At 42.7% G+C, this 21,908-nt stretch overlaps 1 protein-coding gene across 3 annotated transcripts in view; it reads left to right on the top strand.

Moving 5' to 3' along the window:
• Positions 1-21,908, top strand: part of tiam2a (TIAM Rac1 associated GEF 2a) — a 78,564-nt gene that overhangs the window by 38,677 nt on the left and 17,979 nt on the right. For all 3 annotated transcript variants that reach the window (XM_074691496.1, XM_074691497.1, XM_074691498.1), the window contains 7 exons: positions 936-992; positions 6,889-7,065; positions 8,513-8,626; positions 8,721-8,799; positions 8,926-9,015; positions 9,099-9,317; positions 11,730-11,824. In XM_074691496.1, coding sequence (XP_074547597.1) covers positions 936-992; positions 6,889-7,065; positions 8,513-8,626; positions 8,721-8,799; positions 8,926-9,015; positions 9,099-9,317; positions 11,730-11,824 — 831 coding nt within the window. The remainder of the gene's footprint in view (positions 1-935; positions 993-6,888; positions 7,066-8,512; positions 8,627-8,720; positions 8,800-8,925; positions 9,016-9,098; positions 9,318-11,729; positions 11,825-21,908) is intronic.

The raw sequence follows: 21,908 nt of genomic DNA, 5'->3' as shown, positions 1-21,908 counted from the left end.
GTTTACAGCCACTTTATAAATGTACTCATGCTAGGGAGGGAGAGTTACTGTGCTCTGCTGATCAGAGGTCAGATGAGGGAATGTTTTTCTGATTTGTAAAGAAAACTTCTCGGGAGGAAACTAATCCTCATCCTTAGAAGAAGGGATTGTGTTTTCGTATGCCCCATACCTAAGTATATTGTGCACGAGAGAGGGATTTTTGCGTGTAAATCAGCTTCAGCTCTGTTAATTTCACAGAAAAACAAACACCTTGAGACACATTTCTCAAACAAAACACCCTGCTTCTGTCACCAGCTTCTCCACCTATCATGTCACTCCTGCCTGATGATAAAGTATCTCAACAAAAGCTGTTAACTGCCCCGTTTTTTGAGTGAGGATCAGAGTTACACCCTCACATAACAGATGATTGTGTGTCAGCACTGTATTATAGAGTTGTTAAAGCCCCGTGGGGCTGCAGAGTCACCTCCAGTTCTGGGCTTAGCCAGACACAACACACTGTACAATCAGGAGCGGGTGAGGAGAGGTGGAGGGAGATAGCATGGATTAAGAACAGAGAGGTTCAACTCAGAGGGGTGGAGAGCAGAGAAGGAGAAGGGGGGGAGCGCTTGTCCACCTCTCATCTGTAACCGGACTGTGTCCCCTTTCATCTCCCTGCTACACAGAAACCACAGAGTGTCCGAACACACCCCCTTCACTCACACACATCCACAACCGCACAGCATATTTCTACCACTGCACCTTCAAAGGCTACAGGCGCCGTTTGGAAGTAGAATCAAAGCGCTGCACTCGCCACATGTAGTTTTTAATTACCTCCATAATAGCACAGTGTGTGTCTAATATTGTGGTACCAAGGTGGCTGGGCACTTAATCGCTCATGAGTCAATCAGTGTGGTGCCCCTCTGTCTGTACTTTTCACGTTTTTCTCTTGATTTCAGATTTTTGAGAGCAACGTTGGAGGTCAAGTGTACGCCCTCCCTCCCAGGAGCACCGAGGTGAGTCATAGTCATAGCTAACTTTGTCCGCTGCGGTTTCTGGATCTTTGATATATCTGTTAAAAATTCCTCTGCCATCTGTCACATCCATCCTGTGGTACCGTTTTATGTGCCGAATTATCTGTTTCAGCGTGAAGTAGCCGTGTCAGAAATGGTTCCACTGTTACTCTGACCTCTGCTGTCTTTCCTGGCTTTGATAGTGAGCTCTGTAAAGATGTTTTTCACTCACAGGGGATCAGAAAGTGTGTGTGTGTCTGCCTGTGCATATTACATGCTCAGGATCAAAGCAAAGAACCCTTTCATGTTGATCCGCCGATGTCTGAAAGATAAATAGACACCACAGGGATTTTTACTGGAGTTGAACTGTGGTTAAAGTACCACATGGACAGGGCTCCGATTCCCAGCATAATTGAGTTAATGGAGGGTGCTGGGCTCAAGTGTTGATCAGAATCACTGATAGAAGAGTGTGTTTATCATAGAGTGTGAAATGATTGATGGGTGCAGTAAAGCTTCCACATCCCTGTCACAATGTTTGTTTTTTGTTTACGCCATTAAATTATGATTAGTAACAAACTTTTTAGCATGATTCTGCCACATCACCTGTTCTTTCGGCTCTGGCTTTCATTGCTGCTGCTCATAATAAATGCGTACTCACTGAAGCCTCTGATGAGATTTTTTAACATGGTAAAATTTATTAAACTTAGTGTGAAATAGCACTGCAACGCTCATAGGTTGCACAAATTAGCTTGATGAAAGTATTGTTCTCATTCAAAGAAAAGAGAGTGCATAGAGTTATTAATTCAAGGCTCCATTTGTTTATGCGATACAGACTTACTAATATTTGTTGAGATAGACTGTTTTGTACTATTCTCTTTAACTAGAGGAAATAGTTACTGTCCCCTTATACTTATATTTTGAAAATGACACCAAATCCACAAATTGTTCAGCTTAGAGAAGCTCAAGACTAGAATTAGAAAGTCAAAAGTTGACAAACACTTATGTACACTTTTTGGAAAGGCAAAGAAAATCTTTAGACTGTATCTTGAGGTCACATCTCTTCTTGATACACAGGCTGTTTTCCAAACCGCCTAAATCACTAGCAGTGTCTACTATTTGGCCGAAATTCACGATGTTGTAGTTGGCATTATGCAAAAACTTGCAAAATCTGCAGCATGCCAAAAATTCCCTGGATGTCCCACTAATCTGGGAAAATTTCTCATTATGCAAAAGAACAGTCTACCTGCAACTGTTTCCCACAATGCAGGGCACTGCAGTTTGTCTGAGCGCTGGCAGGTTTTGGTGAATTACCGCCATCTACTGGACTGAGTCGACACTGTAACTACAACACAACAACACTAATGTTAGACCAGGGGTGGCAAACGTGTGGCTCTTTGTCTTTGAGTGTGCGGCTCTTTGATCTATTCATAAAAAGATATATATTGTTATGAGTGGTGGTGTGCTGATCAATTTAAATTATTGATACATTGATGCCAACGTTGGGTTCAGTATTGATCAATGTTTGGGTGTACAGATTGATACTTAAGTTTCAGTTTCTCTTCTCTTGTACAAATTTAAACACACAAACACAGTAAATCTTGCTTTGAAAATTGGTGATGTATTGATTTTTTATTTTATGTCATTTCGTTTATGTGTGAGAGGAAGTGTGTTTGTAAGACCACGTGTGTGACGTGGCTCTCCGATAGTACCATGGTCATTTTTGTTGGCCTGGTTGGCCACCCCTGCGTTTGGCTGTCTGTGAGATATAAGTGAAAACAACACCATCATCAATATGATGGTTCTTCTGTGATATGAATAACAAAATAACTAAAATTTCAAGATCCACCCATAGTTTGTTTTGTACTTTTATAATAAAGGCAAAAAAAAATCCATCAGCTGTAGCTCAGCTTTCCGAAACTGAAAACCAGTGTCATACTATAGAACAGACCCAACAGAACAGTCAGACTACATGCAACTTGCAAAAGCAGTAGGCAGTATGCAGTGCCTCAAATGAGCTGCACCTCTGATGAGCAAACTCATGACCCTCATGTCTTCTAAACCACTGAGGTGCAAAAAAATCCCCCCGTACAGTGTGTGTCAATAGAGAAATTAGCAATTTAGACCCAAGCCATTTTTTGAACCTATGTGGTTTCAAGTCTTTCTGCAACCAACCTCAAGTAGACACTCAATAAACTGTGGCTTTTAGCTCTTAAGAATAGGCTTCAGAATTTTTAGACTGGAGTGTGTCGCTTCAGGAAATCACAATTATGTTAAAACATGTAACTCCAGGAATCCAGATAAATATTTTATGCTTTAGATATGCACTTAGGTAATCAACATTGAGGAGTTGACTTCTAGACATAGCCTTTTAAAGGTATAGTTTACTCTTTTCCTCAAAGTGGGGTTGTATGAGGTACCGGTTCTTGTCAATATTAAATGTATGAACCACATGGGATCCCTTTGGTTAAAAACTTGTTGAAGAACTGGCACAGAAGCCAGGCTATCAACCACGACAGAGAGAGTTTACCACTACATAAAGAGTAATATCAAAAAATAAGTAAATAAATAAATAAGTATGTATCTATGAGTAATAAATAAATAAATAAATAAGTATGTATCTATGAGTAATAAAAGCAGCAATGAACTCCACTATTTGGCAACAACTATTAATGATATCTCTTTTCTCTTTCCTTCTGTGTCTTGAAGAATGAAATATAAATTCAAGTTGATTTCATATTTACACAGTTTCTAGCATTTTACTTTGCTTTCAGAAAAAAAAACTTTACTTGTTTTTTTCACTTTTCAGAATAAAACACAGTTCCTCTTCTGTCTTGAGCTAGCTTAGCTTAGCTAAGTTCGGCTAACTATGCTTCTGCTTTATTTGAGCCCACCTGTTAACCTACTGTGCAGTGTCATTAGGCAACTTCTACAGTTTTATTTTACAGACGCTTTTGTCCAAAGCAACGTACAACACAAACAAGAATTTAGACAGAAGGAAAAACCTAGTAAGTGCGACAAAATGCTATAAGTTACTTGGCTGCAGGTGTTGCCATAAAGTGCAGGATTTTTTTTTTTCTTGTCTCTTTTTTCCAACTTACTAAATACGTTAATACCACAAGTGGAAGTGAAGCTTATTTCTTTCTTCCAGTGAAGGAAATCAAGTGAATAATCTTTACAGACAAATCAATAGACCAACATATGAGTTATTACTTTGATGAATGAGACTAATAGACATTTCAACAGAGCAGGACGGATGTGATATAGATGGCTGCTCTTCAGGATGGAGTGATTCATAACACGAGCCTGTGGTGAATGGGTTGAGTGTTAAAACTGCCCCATTGAGGGCCTTGAAATGGACTTGTAAGAGGAAGTGGCTTTGGGGAACAGTAATGGCCTTTATTGGGTTGACACTTTAATGTTTCTTAAAATGCGACTGAGTGTTTCTGTGTCTCCTGGATGTGGATGTGGAAAACAGCTTGTCACTAGAATTGGTTTGATTTAGTGGGGATTAAGACTCCTCAGGGCTGGAGCAAGGAAAGGGAGAGGGACTGGACAGTTGTATTGATTTTTGTCAGCACATACACTTCTTCAGCTCAGTCTTGATTACTGTTGTCCTACTTGGGTCTTAAATCCCATGAATTACTCCGTTGAGCAATCATCTTCCACTAATCGTTGGCAGTGAAGTCAAGTGATGTGTGCGCTTGTGTGTTTGTGTCCATACTGAGTTGGCGGGTGAGCAGGCTTGTTGTGTTGCATAAAGCAGGGAGACATATATATAGGATGATCTTGCCAGTAAAAAAGCTGAGTTGGCCTCCATAGGGGTTAAAACAGATTTCGCAATGCCTGATGCAGTTCTGCTCCTCAGGGCCTCGGTCCACCCACACTCTGAGTGGAGTGAAGTGACTGAACAAGTCCAAGTCCAGAAATCATGCCATTTTCTGTTTGTTAAACAGTGATTCCTCTAACTCAGTACCTAACGCTGGTTGTTATTTTGGAGAAAATCACATGAAAATTCTGTAAAACATGTATTTCAAGCACAAAACGACAAAGAGTAAGATTCTCATCCATCACCTTCTCCTTTTCTGTTCCTGCATTACTACCTGACATGACTGTTAAAATTCACCACCCTTGTCCATGAAATACTGATCCCTTCTTCCGTATCACCACGTCTCACCACACTCCAGTACCCACGCCTGCTCAAACTGTGAAGTAAATTCTGAAGGAGCAGGCAGCAGCGCTCGCCAGTTTGGGCAGAACAGAGCAGAACAGAAAGGGCGTATAAGCTCAGCGGCCACTAACCGTCCGTTTCTCCACATTCCATCTTTAGAAGCTCCAGGGTGGAGGACGACTTGCTCGGAAATAATTTCCACACGTGAGAGGAAAGACTGAAGTTACGGTTCAAATTATTTGGCTGAATGCAAATGTAAATAGAGAAGACGCTCTGACCACACAGAGCACACGTTGAAGCTCGGCGCGTGCCTGGACCCTTGGCAGCCCTTTATGGAACGTTGACCAGGCAACCGTCGGCCTCTTATAGCCCTCCCTGACCATGAATGAGTGTACAGTGTTACTCAGCTGCTGCTCAGGTCAGCACGGGCTACCAAATCTTAGTTTTCCAGTCACGCCATGTTGGTGGGACACAAACAGGACTGTTATGCAACTAGTCGCCATGACGGCTTGTTTTTTCACCCTCTGATTGTAAGCATGACCTCACATGGAAGCAGAGGTGGGTGGTGAAGTGGCACCTTGTGCTCCTCCATCCGTACAGGTGCGGGGAGGATTTTTAGAGAAACACTGGTGGCCTTTATTATGAGGGTGATTCATGAATAACTGAGCACATTCAGATGGTAAATGAGGCAAATGTTCATTTTCATCTGAAATTATATAGAATGCTTCTTCTCTGCTCGTCTGTGGGCAGCCAAGTGAGTCTGAGTCACAGGCCTAAGGTGTTCTATTACGTTTTTTTGTCTGGCAGAAAAAAAAGATTTTTCATCTTGAGGTGATGCATCAACAGCAGGCAGCCAGCTACTGAAATACAGAAAATCTCACATACATGCTCAGAGCACAGGAAGCCTCACCAATTTCCATTTTTATGATCCCATAATATTTTTTAACCATCACATTATATCTGCTGATGCATTTATCCTTCATGGTCCATGTTTGCGTTGAACCAAGAAGTCATATCGTCTTTGTAAGAAGTGCTGAATCACTGAATTCCAGTACATTTGCTGTGTTTCCCCAGGATGGAGGGACTTGATAATTGCGGTTTAAGGCTACACTGTGGCCTCTCCCACAGCCCCTTAACGCAGCAGTGGTGCGTTTCCCTCCAGAGACACAGAGTCGCAACCAAAAACCCCTAAATGACTGCCTTTGAGGCAGGGCCTTGGGTTAACCCACCCGCCGTAATCCCCAGCTCTAACCTCACTGTTAATGCCACTGAATAATAATTATTTTCAAATGACAGATCTGAACGTTTGACTGATTTGAAAATAAAGTGTCTCTATCCGTCACTTGGGTCAAAATAACTCTTGTGGCTTTTAAAATCAAACAAGTCTCAGGCAGCTGCTCAGATATCATCAAGTCGTCTGGCCCTATGGGTCGACCGTTGCCAATCGTCTTGTGTACATGGTCATTATAATGACTATTATGTGGAGCAACTGCCGTCCATGTTGTCAAATGAATTTCTGAAAGGCTAATTGTATGACATCTTTGATCCGTTGCTTGATCCACAGCCAAGCATTTAGACTAATGGAAGCGTATTGATTTGTGTGCTGTTCAGTCTCTCTCTGCTGCCCCACTTCCCCACTCCGTGTGGTTAACTCCTTCTTCTCTTTGCTTCATCTCCTCCTCCTTTTTCTATCTTTACCCTCCCTTTCTACCCTCTCTTCCTCTCCCACAGAGGCTGGATGTGTTGACCAGTATCTACTCCATGTCGCCCCCTGAGGGCGGTGTGTGGGACAGCAGCAGCGGTGGCATTGATGTGCTGACGTGTGTCTACATGCCAGACGGGCTGACAGTCCAAGTTGCCATCAGAAGAGACCAGAAAGCAGCTGACCTTCTCTCTGCAGCCTGCAAGGTCAGCTTAGCAGCCAGTATCAGAGAGTGATGACATGTCAACACAACAGCTTTGACATATTCCTCATGATTGAAGCTGAAATATTAATGTAGGGGGTGGTGCCATTCAGGTTGGATTGTTTTAGAGAAAACCATTTTTATTGCAGTGAAGGTTTCAGCAAAGGAAGTAAATTCAAGTTTTTGATCTTCAGTGACGTCAGGTTGGGTTTGTAAATGTTTATTTAGTAAAGCTGGGATGATATACTATTCGAGTGATTCAATTCTATTACGATTTCTAGGGTACTGATTAGATTTAAATTGCTATTCTTCAATATTTACGTTATTTTACTTTGCTTTTTAACCCCAGACCATGTGAAAAAGTTAAATGATGATAATGTCTTCAGACTTTATCAGGAGCCATATTTTCCCATTAAAGGCACATCACATGAGTCAGATAGAAACATTTCACTCTCTGCTGGAGAAAAGTGGTAACTTTTTCCCAATCCAGCTTATAGACAAAGACTAAAATGACAAATTAGAATTTGAAGAATAAAACAATTTTTTGACAAAAAATCATGATAATGATATTGTCAAACAAAACATCCCGATTTAAAGATTTTCAATTTTTCCTCCCACCTCTATCGTGCAGTCTCCATTTGAGCATCTGTAGCAGAAGACACTGTCTTTATGCTTTTAATGACCAGGACAACACATACATATGTGTAAACCCTTTGAGTTTACCGCAAATCACCTATCACCAAGCATAAAGTCAGTGAATAATTCAGGCCTTCCTCACACAGCAGATCTAAAAGACCGATATGGATTTTTTGGAGCCTATACCAGTACCGATTATTAGTAGGCAAGGAGGCCGATAACTAATATTTTAAGCTGATATTCATTTGCAGTCAAAGTGAAAATATTGGCATAAAAATTTGTTGAACAATACAAACTCCAACACTAAACTGCATTCAAATGCCTTAAAGCATATGTTTAATAAACAGCTCCCAGGCTCAGCAGCATGTTTTATGAAGTTAAATAAAAACTTAAGAAAATAGATAGCTTAAGTTTTCTACAGTAAATAAAATTTTCTAAAATTTCTATGGGACTGCAATTAAACTGGACAGAATGTAATGTAACAGGTATGTAATGCAGTTGAATTAATTTTCTGTTTGGTTTTACATGACTGATTTCAAATGACCATCTAGGGCTTCCATAGTGTAGACAGGGAGAAACTCTGTGCAGAGAAGCATCAGAGTCAAAACAAAACAGTTTTGTGGGTTTCAGATTGGGTTTCATATCGGCCGTCGGATTAAAAAAAAGGCCAGTGCCGATATGCCCCAAAATGCCAAATATCGGCCCGATAATCGACCCAACCGATAATCGGTCTATCCCTATTCTACACCATGAAATGTATCTGATGAGTCCATGCATCCAGCCTGCTGGACATTAAAGAGCTCTTCTTTCAACAGATGAAGCAGCTGGACCCGAGTCTACACTGCCTCCGGCTGCACAGGAGAGTTGAGGAGGAGGAGGAGGAGGTCGAGGTCTGTCATGTGGCTCCTGAAGAACTCCTGCATGATCTGGTGAGCAGGCACAATCCCACACACAGCGTCACACTGAGCCTGATTATCTGCCACTTGTTTAAAGTGTGTTGTTTTGTTTGATTTCACCCTGTAGGTCAATGATCATTTGGAGGTGGTCCCAGCTAATGTGTTTACGCTGCACATGAGCAGGCAGAGCGGCAGCACAGACTTTGGTGAGTGGGATACATTCAGAGCCTGAGTGAGGTCAGGTGTCATAGATTAGGATCCTGTATGTGACAGTCCTGTAGATCTAACCCCCCTATTTGTCTCTGTCTGCGTGTTTATTTTTTTATTTTCAGGCTTTGCAGTAACAGGGCATATAGACAACCGGAGGAACAGCAGGATCTTTGTCAGTGAAGTGCTTCATGATGGACTGGCGTTCAATGAAGGTGTTTACTCCTTTGGGAATTAAGAATCAGTGTCACGTGTATCCTATGTGGTTTGTTCCTGAAACTTGTTTCTTTTCGCCCAGGTTTACGCCCAGGTGACGAGATCCTGGTCCTGAACGGCCGGTGTGTGTCTGGCCTGAACCTGGCACTGATCCAGACGCTGTTTGCTGAAGAGACCCTGCACCTGAGCCTGAGGCGGGATGGACCCCTAGCAGCCACTCTGACCTCCAACCTCACCGCTTCACCTTTCTCACTTTCTCAGGAAGTTCGCAGCAAGCACAACCGCGCCAAGTCTTCGTCTGGTAAGCCGCACAGACCCCGTGTACATAAATTGAAATGTAGTCCTTCTACAGGGGGGAGGCTACAAAAGTACTTAATGGAAGCACTTAACAATAAAACTGAAGTTGAACTTGATAATCAGCATCCATTGTGTGTGACAGATGGTGTTAGAGGGAAAAGAATAGACACACAAAGAGAAAACACTTCCGATGCTGTGAAACGCTTGGCAACCACATTGAGGCAGCACTTTCTCAGTTCTGCATACATACACAGGCACCAGTTCAACAGCTCCCCGGTTAACAAGCTGTGCTACTCCCTCTGTGAAAGGCATAGATTAGCCATAGCTCCAAGTTTCACCAATAGCATTGATACAATATGTGATGAGTTTTGTAATGACTGCTCTCTAGGTCTGCACTCTTTTTAACACACAGTCCTGCTGCAAACTGAAGTTTCCCAATGTGCAGCACTTGCTGAGAAAGTCAGCAGTGTTGCTGTGTAAACCACAAACTGACACAACACTTCCTCACCAGTTAAAGATCTTCTCAGAACTCCACTTCCTCCCAAGAGGCTGATTCACTCCCTTCTCTGCTAAAAGTCAGATGCAGAAACGCAGCCGAAGCCGCCCCAGATGAGTTCTCACAGCTCTTTGCATCCTGAGAGGCCGTGAGGGGCGTTTGACCGCGAGGGCTCATTATCACAGCCTTTGTATAGTATCCTGTCAGCTCGCTTTAATATCACCGCAGACAAGAGATGTCAGAGCAGAACAGTAAGGTCGTCCATGTCGCCGGACAAACACAGCTGATACCCAGCAGGTAGAGATGCATTTGTTTGTTTCGCTTTGAAGAAAGGCAAGGATCAGATTAGATTCCAGATTAGAGTTCATTTTAAAGAGGTGGCTGTGTTTTTCTTTCAACGAAGTAGAAATGTAGGGTAAAAGGAAAAGTGTTTGGCACCTGCAGATGCACCAGTCACAGCAGGCAATGCAGGAATAAACTGCATATGAATGTAGAAAACAGTGAAGGTGCATGTGAGCAGCACTAATTGTATGAGTTATATGCTGCTTATAGAGCTGGAGGTGTGGAAGCAGTTATGTATCAGAGCTGTTATCTGTGGTAAAGTCAAGCGTAGGATTAGATGCAGTTGTTGTTTCTTTACAATAATGGAACAGCCTGAAAATGAAGAGCATGGTTATGGGAATAAGCAACTTTTGACCACACTGAAACAAACTGATAGGACAGCTGCCTGGTCTCTACAAAGTTATTCTGTATGGATTGTGGTAAACAATTTCAATTAAATCAAATTGAGGACTTTGACAAAGAACTGGAACGTGTCAGAATAGCCAGAATTTGATGGTTACCCTCTCCCTTATACGTGTGAAAAAGTGAAATGCCTTTAAAATGGACTATTCTTGTTGGTAAGCATTAATAATAGACAAAAAAACCCAAACAAAGAGTTTGAGAAAAATGGAGAGTGTCATTTTAATGATAGCAATTCATTAGTGTTTCTTCCACTACAGCCATAATTGGACACAAAGGAATTAATGACTTGAAGGCCTCATTACAGTAAGTGGTGTGATCAAAGAGCCTGCAGTTTTCCTCTCCGTCTCAAGAGGGCATATGATCCCAGGCAGGCTGATAAGGAGGCAGGGAGGTAAATGCCGACAGAGGGAATTTACACTTGTCTGACTTTCATGATAGTGTTCCTCAAAGGAAGACATCTGTCAAGTCACTTCATTCAGCCTGATGCGAACGAATCAGACATGAGAATCAGATTCAAACGACAAGATAACTGTAACTCTGCTCCTGCGTTTGACATTTCGTTGACAGAGATTGTCAGGGAGGAGTTCAGCTCCACAGGAGAATCCAAAGTTTTTCCTGTTTTCCTGCTGTCACGTTGGACTTTCTCCCAGACTGCGATCGCCAGTACAGTCTTTTCATGTGCCAACTGCTGAAAAAGTCATGTCTCAAAGTCTTTGAATTTTGAGGAAAAGTAACCAAACTTTGGAAGAGGTTTTTAAAATCCTCGGATAATCTCAAGTTGTCAGGATGCTTCACATGCAACATACAATTTAGAGGAAGAATCAGCTGTGAAGTCTGTGCAACAGCTCCTGGCAGTGGAACAAAGAAAAGAGATAACAGGGTCTTTAATTAGTACTGCCTCATTTTGTTCCTTTTTAAAGGCTGAATGCCATCGCTATTTTTGAACTGGAGACATATTTCAGTTCAGAGCCACTGGCAGGCACCCATGATGGATTTAGGCTGAAGTGGTCAGCATTGTTTGTCCTCTGTGGACAGTGAAAGAGTGTGCCTCAGCAAAATGAAACACTCCAGTGCAGATGAAGTGATGGGTGGTAAAACACTTAAACACATAAATAAACAAACACATGAAGTGACACCAAACCTGATATTCTAACTGTCCCTTCTGTCTTTCTCCAGATGTGTGCACTGCAGCAGAAAATGATGCGTCCCTGCGTGTAGGACAGGAGAATGTTCACTCACACTGCGCACGCAGGCCCGTTCAGCACAGCAAGGTAGGAAGAGCTAAAGTGTGTGAGTGTGTCTTTGTGTGCTACAACGGAAATTGTTTCTTACAATAAACTTCCACCTGTGGTATCTGTCTTTCCTTCCTCTTTTCGCGTGTGAGAGTGTGCACGTTGCAGTGTGTGTGTGTGTGTGTGTGTGTGTGTGTGTTTGCCCACTTGCAGTGGCAGCTGTGGGGCTGTCACAAACCAGACTGGCACCAATCCTTTGCATTACCATAATTAGGATACTCCATCATAGCCACGGGTGTAAACACAGCTTATTACTGTCATGGGGACTGAGAGATGAGGGTGTGTCACACCCCCACTCCATCCTGCGCACACACACACACTCACACAAACATGCTAGTCCAAAGAGCTGATGCCAAATCTTTCTGAAAAAAACTCTTTTCCTTCGCTTCTGTCATCCTCGTCTTCTGTCAAACACATGAACAGATGTTTTTTAAAATGAATGCTTCTGAATAAATTCAAGTCAGTGACATGCTTTTTCTTGTGACATTCCTGGTGCTTGTTTACTTTGGCTCTGGTTCAAAAAACACAAAACAGTACCCTGCAATTGTTAAAACCCTTAATTTCCTCTCAAATTAGTTGTAAAATAAAAGCTCCTCTATAAATACGCCAACTGCTCATCCCTGGGGATTTATGGCAGATTGCACGCCTATTTCTGTCCTTTCTGTTGTTGAATTTCCGGTCCTTTTTCTTGATATGTAAACCAACTTTTATTGAAGTCATTAAACTGAGCGTGAGCAGATCCCGCTGGGAGTTACGCCTCAGTGCTGGAGTAATAGGGAGGAGTGTGTGAGCTTGTGTTTACTGGGAGCAGTAATGAGTGTGTGGTCATCACAAAAAAGCCATGTGTTAATGATGTGGACATGGCTAGATGCCTGTGCGTCCATGCATATTCACCTTCTCTAACATCACTCGGCTAATACTTTGTCCTTTTTGGTCTGAAGTTGTTGTCGGCAAAGTGAGTGCATGTTTGGCACCAACCTGCTCATTATGTAATCTGGGCTAAATGAAAAAGGGGAATAGGCAGTCGTGTTTAACTTGTTTCATTAATGATTCATTGATACTAAATCCAGGCCAAATATCCAGAAAGCATTGCTAATTGCCGTGGCTGTGGCTGCTGTGGCGTTATTCTAATTGCCTGTGTCAGAGGATGTCGTGCTGAGTTTGACCCCAGGTCACCCAGGAGGTGGATTAGAACTGGCCTTCTTCTCTTCTTCTACTCTCTCTTTTCTGGCTCGAGTCATCTCTCTTTTGTTTGCCCGGCGACGTGAGTCAGTCCCGCTGCGCCAGGATCTGCACTGCACCAACACTGCTGATGCTCAGCTCCCTGCCGATTGTCTCTTACAGAGCAATGAATGGAAGACAGGTGTGTGTGTGGCTGCATGTGTGTAAGCAAAGAAGCAGGGCAAGGTTTATGAATGTGTGTGTGCTTATGTCACTGCATATGTGCGCATTTTGAGTCACAAAAAGGGGGGGAGAAAATCTTTCAGCCTCCATCAGGGAAAGTCAACCACTGTGAAAGCGATTAAAAAACACACACAGGGAGAGATACTGGAGCTGGTAAATCAGATTTTTGCTGTCGCGTAGAGCAGAATTTAATCACTGCAGGGCCATCAGTTTGTTCTCTGGGGCGAGCAGAGAGAAATATCGAGTCACCGGGTAGAAAATCAGCCATGTATCAGCATATAGGGGCACACATGCGTGCACACGACGTCGTGAAAGTCAATAGAGATGGATGGAAGTGAGGCACTAATTTCAAGCTTCTTGTCACACCCAGTAATCGGCCTCCTCATTACACTGAATACCTTTGATTAATTGGTCCGTTGCATTCCAATTTATGCTTATTACACTAGAGAGATCTGCATGTGTGTGTGTGTGTTTGAGGTGAAGTGCTTACCAGCCTCAGCAAACATTGTTTACCATCATAAGGCTGATTGTGCCTGAGAGATACCTAATGATACTTTGGTGCACTGTGGAAATTGGTTTAATACAATGTTGTGGTAAAATCATAAGCTCAAGCAATCAATTGTGGAGTTGGTTCTGGATAACCCCCATGAGTGAAATCCAATTGATTTGACATGCACTGCTTTTGTGAAGTAATTCAGTCATAAAAATGCATATAACCTAATCAGAATAGCTGCTCCTCGTTTACTCATGCCTCACTTAATCTCTACTACATCAGCCACTGAGGAGAGGCACGATGGGGATTTGTTGGCAAGCAGGTCATCAGCATATTCACACGCTTACATGTGAACACACACACCATTGGTGTACAGGAAATAGACAGATGGAAGGACATGGGAAGTAATCTGGGATGAGTTGATGCCACCACATCGAAAGCAGACGTGAATGCACGCACATACATCCATGCTTCCAGCAAACTCAGTACTGTAGGCTAGTTTCATACGCAAACATGCTAGTTCTGTTTTTGTTTGCTCTGCTGTGGCGTGTACATTAAGGCTTGACCAACAGAAGTTTAAACATTGTTGGAAACCTTGGATTACTTATGAATCTTTTTTTCTACAGTTTTCTGTGCACTTGATGAAATGAGATGATTTTAAAAAATATATTTTATTCAAATTTATTTTCACTTTTTCACTGTTTACCATTTTGTTCTGATTAAGTTTGAGTGTTTATACCTGAAAAGACATACATTTTTCACATTTTTTATGAAAGGACATAGACATGCGTATCAATGTAAATAACAAGTTTCTTATTTGGCTACTATCCCTGACATACTACATTTTTGATACATTACCTTTTTTTTCTTTTAACTTGATTCAAAGGTTTGTTATTAATACCTCATTTTATAACAATATTCAGACAACAGCATGGTATACTTGTCTTACTGTCTCTTTTTATTTTTGAAAAAATGGATATAACTTTGTCTAGCTGCAAAACATGTTTCAATTTTGCTTTGAATAAAAACTTAAATATAAAAGAAAAAGGAAAAAAAAAATAGAAATAAGTTGAATGTGTTTTTTTTCTGGTATTTATTTTATATTCTTAAGAAAAAAGAAACTTTCTGCAAACCTTTAGCCCAAATAAGACAGCTTGTTTTATACCATGAGATCATAGCTTTTCATTGGGCTCTAAATTCAATAACACTGTTAAAAACTGCATTATGCTTTTATTCTATTTTCAGCAGCAGTCATATATTTTACCCATCTTGAAAAAGCCAGTTGTGCATTGCATCAAACTAAAGGTTAAATATCGCGCAGACCCATAAAGCCTCTTTTCTTTTGTCCAGGCTAGACGTTTCACTAAGAGCATTTAGGTGGACTTATGAAGAGAGCATTGAATGGAGCCATCCTCTTGTCTGGCTGTCAGTACAGAGAGATTTGGCTTGAATTACTTGAATCTAAGTGGCGATGTTATTAGGCTTCTTCCCTGAATTCAGTAAAAGCATATGGCCTACATTAGCCGACACTTTTCTTACCTTTTCCTCTTTCCCCCAACCTAAATCTTCTCTTTTTACTCCTCTCAGTGGACCGGCGGAGTCTGAGAGGTGTTTTAACACTTTTTAAAACCGTGTGACTAACAGAAAGTTGAATTATTCAGTTTCAATTCTCTTCTCTAATCGCGGCGCCCCACACATCAAAAAGATATGGAAGATGCCTGCAGATATTAGCTTCTGTCATCTTCTTCAAACATGATCCCAGCTTCCTTGGAGCTACAACCATCTCTTTCCCAAACTTTAGAGAATTTTTTCTCCCGGCCGCTCTGCGTTTGTGTCTGTGGGACGGGAGCTTTGGGGGGTAATTTTGGGAGGGGTGTGTGTGTGTTATGACTAAGCTCATCAGCCGCCATCTGGCCGTGAGCAGGTTAATAATCTGAGCTTACTGCTGTCAGCTCAGTAAACGCGAGCTTGCTCGTGTCAGTTCACTTCACCGCAAACAAGTTGGGGAAGACAGAGCTGATGATAGGAACTTAAAAGGAATCGACTACAAAGAGACCTGCAGCGACCCAGATCCACCATGACCCAGATCTGGCTGGAGTGACCACAGCAGGGGTGCCTTGTGCAGCCATGGCAGTCGCCATACCAATTATAGCCCCAGCCATGACAGAGGAAGCTCCGCGGCCGTACCTCTGCCTCACCACTTTAATTGAGCTGTTCTTGCGAGACCAGTCGCCTGTCCAGGCCTTGTGCTCTCTCCTGACTATGTGCTGGTTCTGGCCTTCAGACTGCAAGTCTGAGGAGAAAGATCTCTTCCTGTGCTCCGCGCTGCTCGGTTTGGGACGGCTTCTGAAAGACAAAGCGGTCTGCCTGGCTCAGGACATGGTTGCTTGTCTGTCCTGCCAGAGAGGCATCAAAGGGGAAAAACAGCCGGTAACAACACGTTTATTTGCTCCCTTCTTGTAAAAGTTTATTACTGTAGTAACTGATACTATGATTCACACTTTGAGCTGCAAACTTTCACACAACTCCCCCAGACTTCTGTGTGCGTCAGATAAAAATATCTCTACAAATGTGAGTGTGGACTAGTTTTACAGTTAGAGAATTCTCTCATTTGCATCATATTTGCATTCTAGCCTTAATTCTAAAGAGCTAATTAGTTACAGCATGCATTTACAATGTCATGTGCAGTGTATATGAATTATTTTCTACATTTTTATTCATGCTTGAAGGATGGCTCCAGGGATGGTGGATTGGTCCACCAATTTGTTTCAGACTAAAAGATCTCAAGAAATATGTGATGAATTGCAATGAAATTTGGGGCAACTGTGGTTCACAGAGGATTGAGCACAATTGCTTTGAGGAACGCCTGGATTTTCAGTTTCAGCATCAGGACCAATATCCTGCCTTAGTTCTTTATTTATGTAGTTCAAGCCTTAAAACTAGCAAATGAATAACTGTACTTGGTGTTTTGTGCTAATCAGAAAATGTTAGCATGCTCACACACAGCACTAGGTCTATAATCAGAATAAACAGTACCTTAACACATCAGCATTTTATCATACTCATTGTGACACTGAGACTTAGCTGACAGTAACATTTACAGAAATGCTAGCGTAGCTTTTTCCTCCTCTCTCGTGACGTGCTCCTCCTTATCTTGTTTCTCTACCTGTGTTTTCCAGCAAGCCTTCTCTTCCCTCTACATCCTGATGGTCTTTGAATGTAATTGCACACCCGTGAGATTTATAGCGCATGCTGAGAGGAGCAGGTCAAAAGGTCAAAGAGTTACTTGTTACCCTGTCTCCTCCGCCTTTATTGCTTTCATTGAGGTTATCTCAGCAGTATTTGATAGGGCTCTGTTAGAACTAATTGTATCGCTCAGGCTCTCAGAGTCTTTATGGGAATGCGTTCTTCCTCAGACGGTCACCTTGTGTGTGTAGTGGCTCTGTTATCTGATAGCGTGATGTCATGTGAGGCAGTTGTATCATGCAGATGGTTCAAAGTGCTGTGTTTGCTTCTAAATCAACCAGATTGAGCATGACTGGGTCAGAGAGGGGAAAGATGCAGGCAAAGGTTGCATTAGTTATTCCACAGACTTGTTTCCATGAAGCTAAGTGAACAACTTTTGTTAACCTCTCATTTCATTTTAGGCATCCCATTGGAGCGAGAATAGCGTAAAGTGGCTGCATTACTTTGCCTTTGTACTTGCAGTCATGGAGTGAAGTGGATTTGAATAGCCTAAGGGAAGAAGGAGAATGGGTGCTTTAATCTGAAGCTGACTTCATTATTAAAACACACTCTTCCCCCAAAGTCCTCGGAGACTTGAGGAATAATATTTGTTTAGGCTGAATAATAAAAGGCGTAAATGTGCTTGAGTGGAGCGCGACTTTGCCAGCCCTCCCTTTCTCCACCCCTCTATTTATTTGATTTATGAGCATGCGTCGTCTTTTATTGAGCTTTGAAAAGAAGATGGCATCATGGCACCATGGCCCACTAACATTGCAAATGAATCACTGGCCTGCCGACTAGCCACTAGGTCCCTTCTCTCCTCCTGAGTCTCTGCCTCTCTCTTAGTGCCATGACAGGGCTGTTTCCAGTGAGGGATGGGTAAAGCCAACCCCAGGGACATGCCTGTATTTCATCCTGTGTTCTTGATCCTCTCCCTCTCCACGTTTGTTTGTTTATTTTTCAGAGATGGAGCCTTTCTGCTGGTAAGTCATAAGGCTTCTCCTTTGATTTGAGCAGCGTTTCATCTGCAAGGCAGACTGAGCACCGCTTATGATGACTCCACTGGAGCGTTTAAGGGAGATGGAGACTGCGTTTAGCATTTGTCTTGTAATCTTCCAGTCGGACAGAGTTGAGTTGTGTACTCTGCTGAGTTTTTACAGCCAACACTTGGAGACAGGCAGTACCGAAGTGTGATACAAATGAGACTTATGTTTAGTTTCCCAAAAGAAAAATTTGGCATGGGAAGTTCTTTTGATCAGAGGAGGAGGATAGAGCACATGAAGGCCTCAACTTAGTCCAGTCCAGAATGGTCACTGGATAGCCAGACATTGTCTCTGACCCTGCATCCTGTCCACTCTACACTGTGTTGGAGCTTTTGTTGCGAAATGTATGTGTCGTCATCATCTGGTCTGATGTTTGGGTCAGAGGTCGTTGTAGCATGCAGAGTATGTCTGGATCTAGCACACTGTGTGATCTGTGTGAGATAGACAATATATTTATTCAACCATAAATGACTTGACTGGGGTTCATCCTGCTGCTTTAGGGAAGAAGGTAAAGGCAATGGTCCTTCTTGTTCAGCTTGGGCGTTACTGCCTGTCACTCTCATGCTGTCTCTTCCTTGTTGTCCAGTCCTTTATGTTAGATTGAGGGATGAACAAACATTTGAAGGAGCTTTGGTTAACATCAAAACTATGTCTTGACATTTTTAAGTATTCTAAAATGAAGTAGCCAGGCTTTTTGTGTACCATTATGCCTTTGATAAGTCGCCGACCCATAGACAGAGGAAATCCAGAAATGAAAGAATATGGGAAAACAAGTCATTTGTAAGAAACTTTCTCATTCACCTTGCATGAAAATATCTTTGCAATAAATGATACTTGTCACGTTTTATTATTGTGCAAGGCCATAGTTAACATTCCTGCCCTGTTACCCCCATTGGCTCGCAGCCTCCCATTTTTGAGTCAGCCATTCCTCTGTGTGTGGAGGTAACAAGCCAGAACAGTCCGCATTGTGCCGTGCCTATTGAGAGACTGGACACAGATACAGCCCGCAGCCCCTCCATTCAGCCCTCTGGAAATTACACCAAGGTTGTATGGAGCCTGAAAGAGGGGAAGAAGCAGAAGGAGAGAGCGATGGCATAAGGATATCTGGGAAGGAGGAGTGTGAGGATGGGAAATAGAGATGTGAGACTGATAGAGGGAGACAAATAGGAAGATACAGTTACCGAGGAAAGGAAGACCCTGTATTTGCACAATCCAAGTGGTCAGGCTGCTTACTGCTGATTGATATGCAAAACAAGCCTGCAGCAAGCACTTTTTTTTCCGCTGCCTACGCTCACAGAATGGCAGGACGCAGGATCAATGACTCCAACCAAATCAAAGATCACTTCACCTCAGAGACTTACGTGTACTCTAGACTGAGGCTCCTGACCCAGGGCCTTGCAGAGAATTGGCAGTAAGTACTAAGGAGAAAGCAGGAGAGGAGGAAGACAGTTGAAGAAGTTGAGAAGGGAACTGGACAACCATCTGATGAAATTTTGAAGGTGGAGAAATTCAATAGAGATCTCTGAGATACCATGCCAGCTTTTTAGGACCGTGCCATTTTTTGCCTTTTTTGGAGGGATTTGTTTAATCGGACTTCATTTCTGGGGCCGTCATGCCAAAATTGCGAGGAGGCCGACTGCGTAGGAAGGGCTGCTCACTTGCCCGAAGGACCCAACGGCAAGCTACAGCAGCGTGGAGGCTTCTCTACAGACTGCTCTTCATGGTGAGCACAAAAAAAGCTGTGACAGGAAGTGAAACGTGTTAAAGCTGTAATATTTGGTGCAGTTTTTGAAGCGGCCTCATCAAAAGAGATGTTAGAAAGTCATTAGCACAGCACTTTGATTTGGAGTGTCACTCCTAAAAGTGAGGAGGCAAAAAAGCTTTTTATACAAATGTTGACGTAGGAGTAGTTTCAGTTTTCTACATAAGCTCAGCTTGAGTGTCACAGTAACTATTTTATGGGTAAAAATGTATCATTATTTGTGATCTCCTTGATGTTAAAAGGAAGCAGCACAGAAACCTTGTACTCTGTCACCTTGCGAATCTAGCAAGAGAAATTTATGTACAGCACATGCGCCAGCGGCTGTTGACTGCAAATGAAAGAACATACTTCTGGACCTGTCAGAAGGGAACCAAGTAGACAGGGACGAAACGTCTCAGCAGCCTCTCACTTCATTTCACTTTTTTTTTTTTTGTACCTGCAGGTCGACACGGATGTCTTTTCTAAATTGACTAAAGGGCATTCATAGCAAGAAGAAGTAGAAACATGATCCAGAGCTGTCAGCTGTCAGCGAGAAACCTGAATAGGAATTCACAGCAGCGCTGTCACATCCACTCAGTTCCCCGATGCTCTCGGGCTTTTCTCCCGCCTCTGCTGGCTCCTGTCCTCGGCTCTTAATTGGTTATTTGGGCTAGCTGTCAGGCTGTGTTTCTGGCTTTGTTGTAGGGCAATTGCAATTCCTGAGTCACGATGGTGTAGGTCCCCTCCTCCTCCTTCACCTGATTTTCTTCCCTCTTTCTTACATCTTGTCACGCTCCGATGCAGGTGTCTGCTATTAAGTCTTGATGAAATCTCACTTAGTAAAAATCTGTGTTCCTGGTAATAGAGGGGTAGTGGTGCTTGTTCCCCAGCGTCCAATCACACGTTTCCACTTTTTCCCTTCGCCATACGGCTTCCTCTTCTTCCTCTTTGTGTCAGATGAACACGAGCTCCTATCCCTTTCAGTGCGTGGGTGTGGTGAGAATTAACTCAGTGCTTAAGAAGGGATGTGATGCTTGGCACACACGCGTGCTCACACACACTCACACATATTTTTGGTGATCCTGCAGGACCCCCCTCCCTTTTTCATCTGGATGCCTGTAGCTAAAATAAATTGCAGATATGACTGTTATCAGTCTCCACAAGGCTGCTCCCCGCTGTCAGGAGCTACCAGTAGGCTGTTTGATAAATATGTCGCTCTGATATCCTTCAACCTCTAAGTTTTCTTCAGGCAGGCTCCCCATGTCTGCCTGCCCTCTACAATATGGAGTTTTCCCCGGGTGTATCAGTGAATTAAGGCTGACTGGCGCTGTGTGTGACAGCATCAATTGTGTCTGAGGAGTATTTTGCGATCTGCTGCAGATTTATGGGTGATGCCCTTGAGGTCTCTATGGCAGTATTTGTTACAATCAAGTATGTATGTTAAAAAATTAGCGACATGCACATAATATTGAGGTGAACTTGTGTACTCATGTCACCTTGCAGAAAGCTGTAATCAATGGCGTGATTAACATTACACTCACAGGCCACTTTATAAGGTACACCTTGCTAGTACCGGGTTGGACCCGGACCCCCTTTACCTTCAGAACTGCCTTAATCCTTCGTGGCATAGATTCAACAAGGCACTGGAAACATTCCTCAGAGAGTTTGGTCCATAATGACATGATAGCACCACACAGTTGCTACAGATTTATTGGCTGAACATCCATGATAAGAATCTCCCATTCCACCACATCCCAAAGGTGCTCTATTGGATTGAGATCTGAGGACTGTGGAGGACATTTGAGTACAGTGAACTCATTGTCATGTTCAAGAAACCAGTCTGAGATGATTCCAGCTTTATGACATGGAGCGTTATCCTGCTGGAAGTAGCCATCAGAAGATGGGTACACTGTGCTCATAAAGGGATAGACATGGTCAGCAACAATACTCAGGTAGGCTGTGGACTTTAAACCAAGCTCAGTTGGTACTAAGGGGCCCAAAGTGAGCCAAGAAAATATCCCCCACACCATTACACCACCAGCAGCAGAAGCCTGACCCGTTGATATAAGGCAGGATGGATCCATGCTTTCATGTTGTTGATGCCAAATTCTGACTCTACCATCAAAATGTGGAGCAGAAATCTAGACTCATCAGACC

This window comes from Halichoeres trimaculatus, unplaced genomic scaffold (genome assembly GCF_033239565.1).
Source record: "Halichoeres trimaculatus isolate MK-OKI-2021-1 unplaced genomic scaffold, fHalTri1.1 fHalTri1_scaffold_17, whole genome shotgun sequence".
Lineage (NCBI taxonomy): Eukaryota > Metazoa > Chordata > Actinopteri > Labriformes > Labridae > Halichoeres > Halichoeres trimaculatus.
The sequence above is the reverse complement of the archived record's forward strand: the minus strand, read 5'-3'. Positions and strand labels throughout refer to the sequence as shown.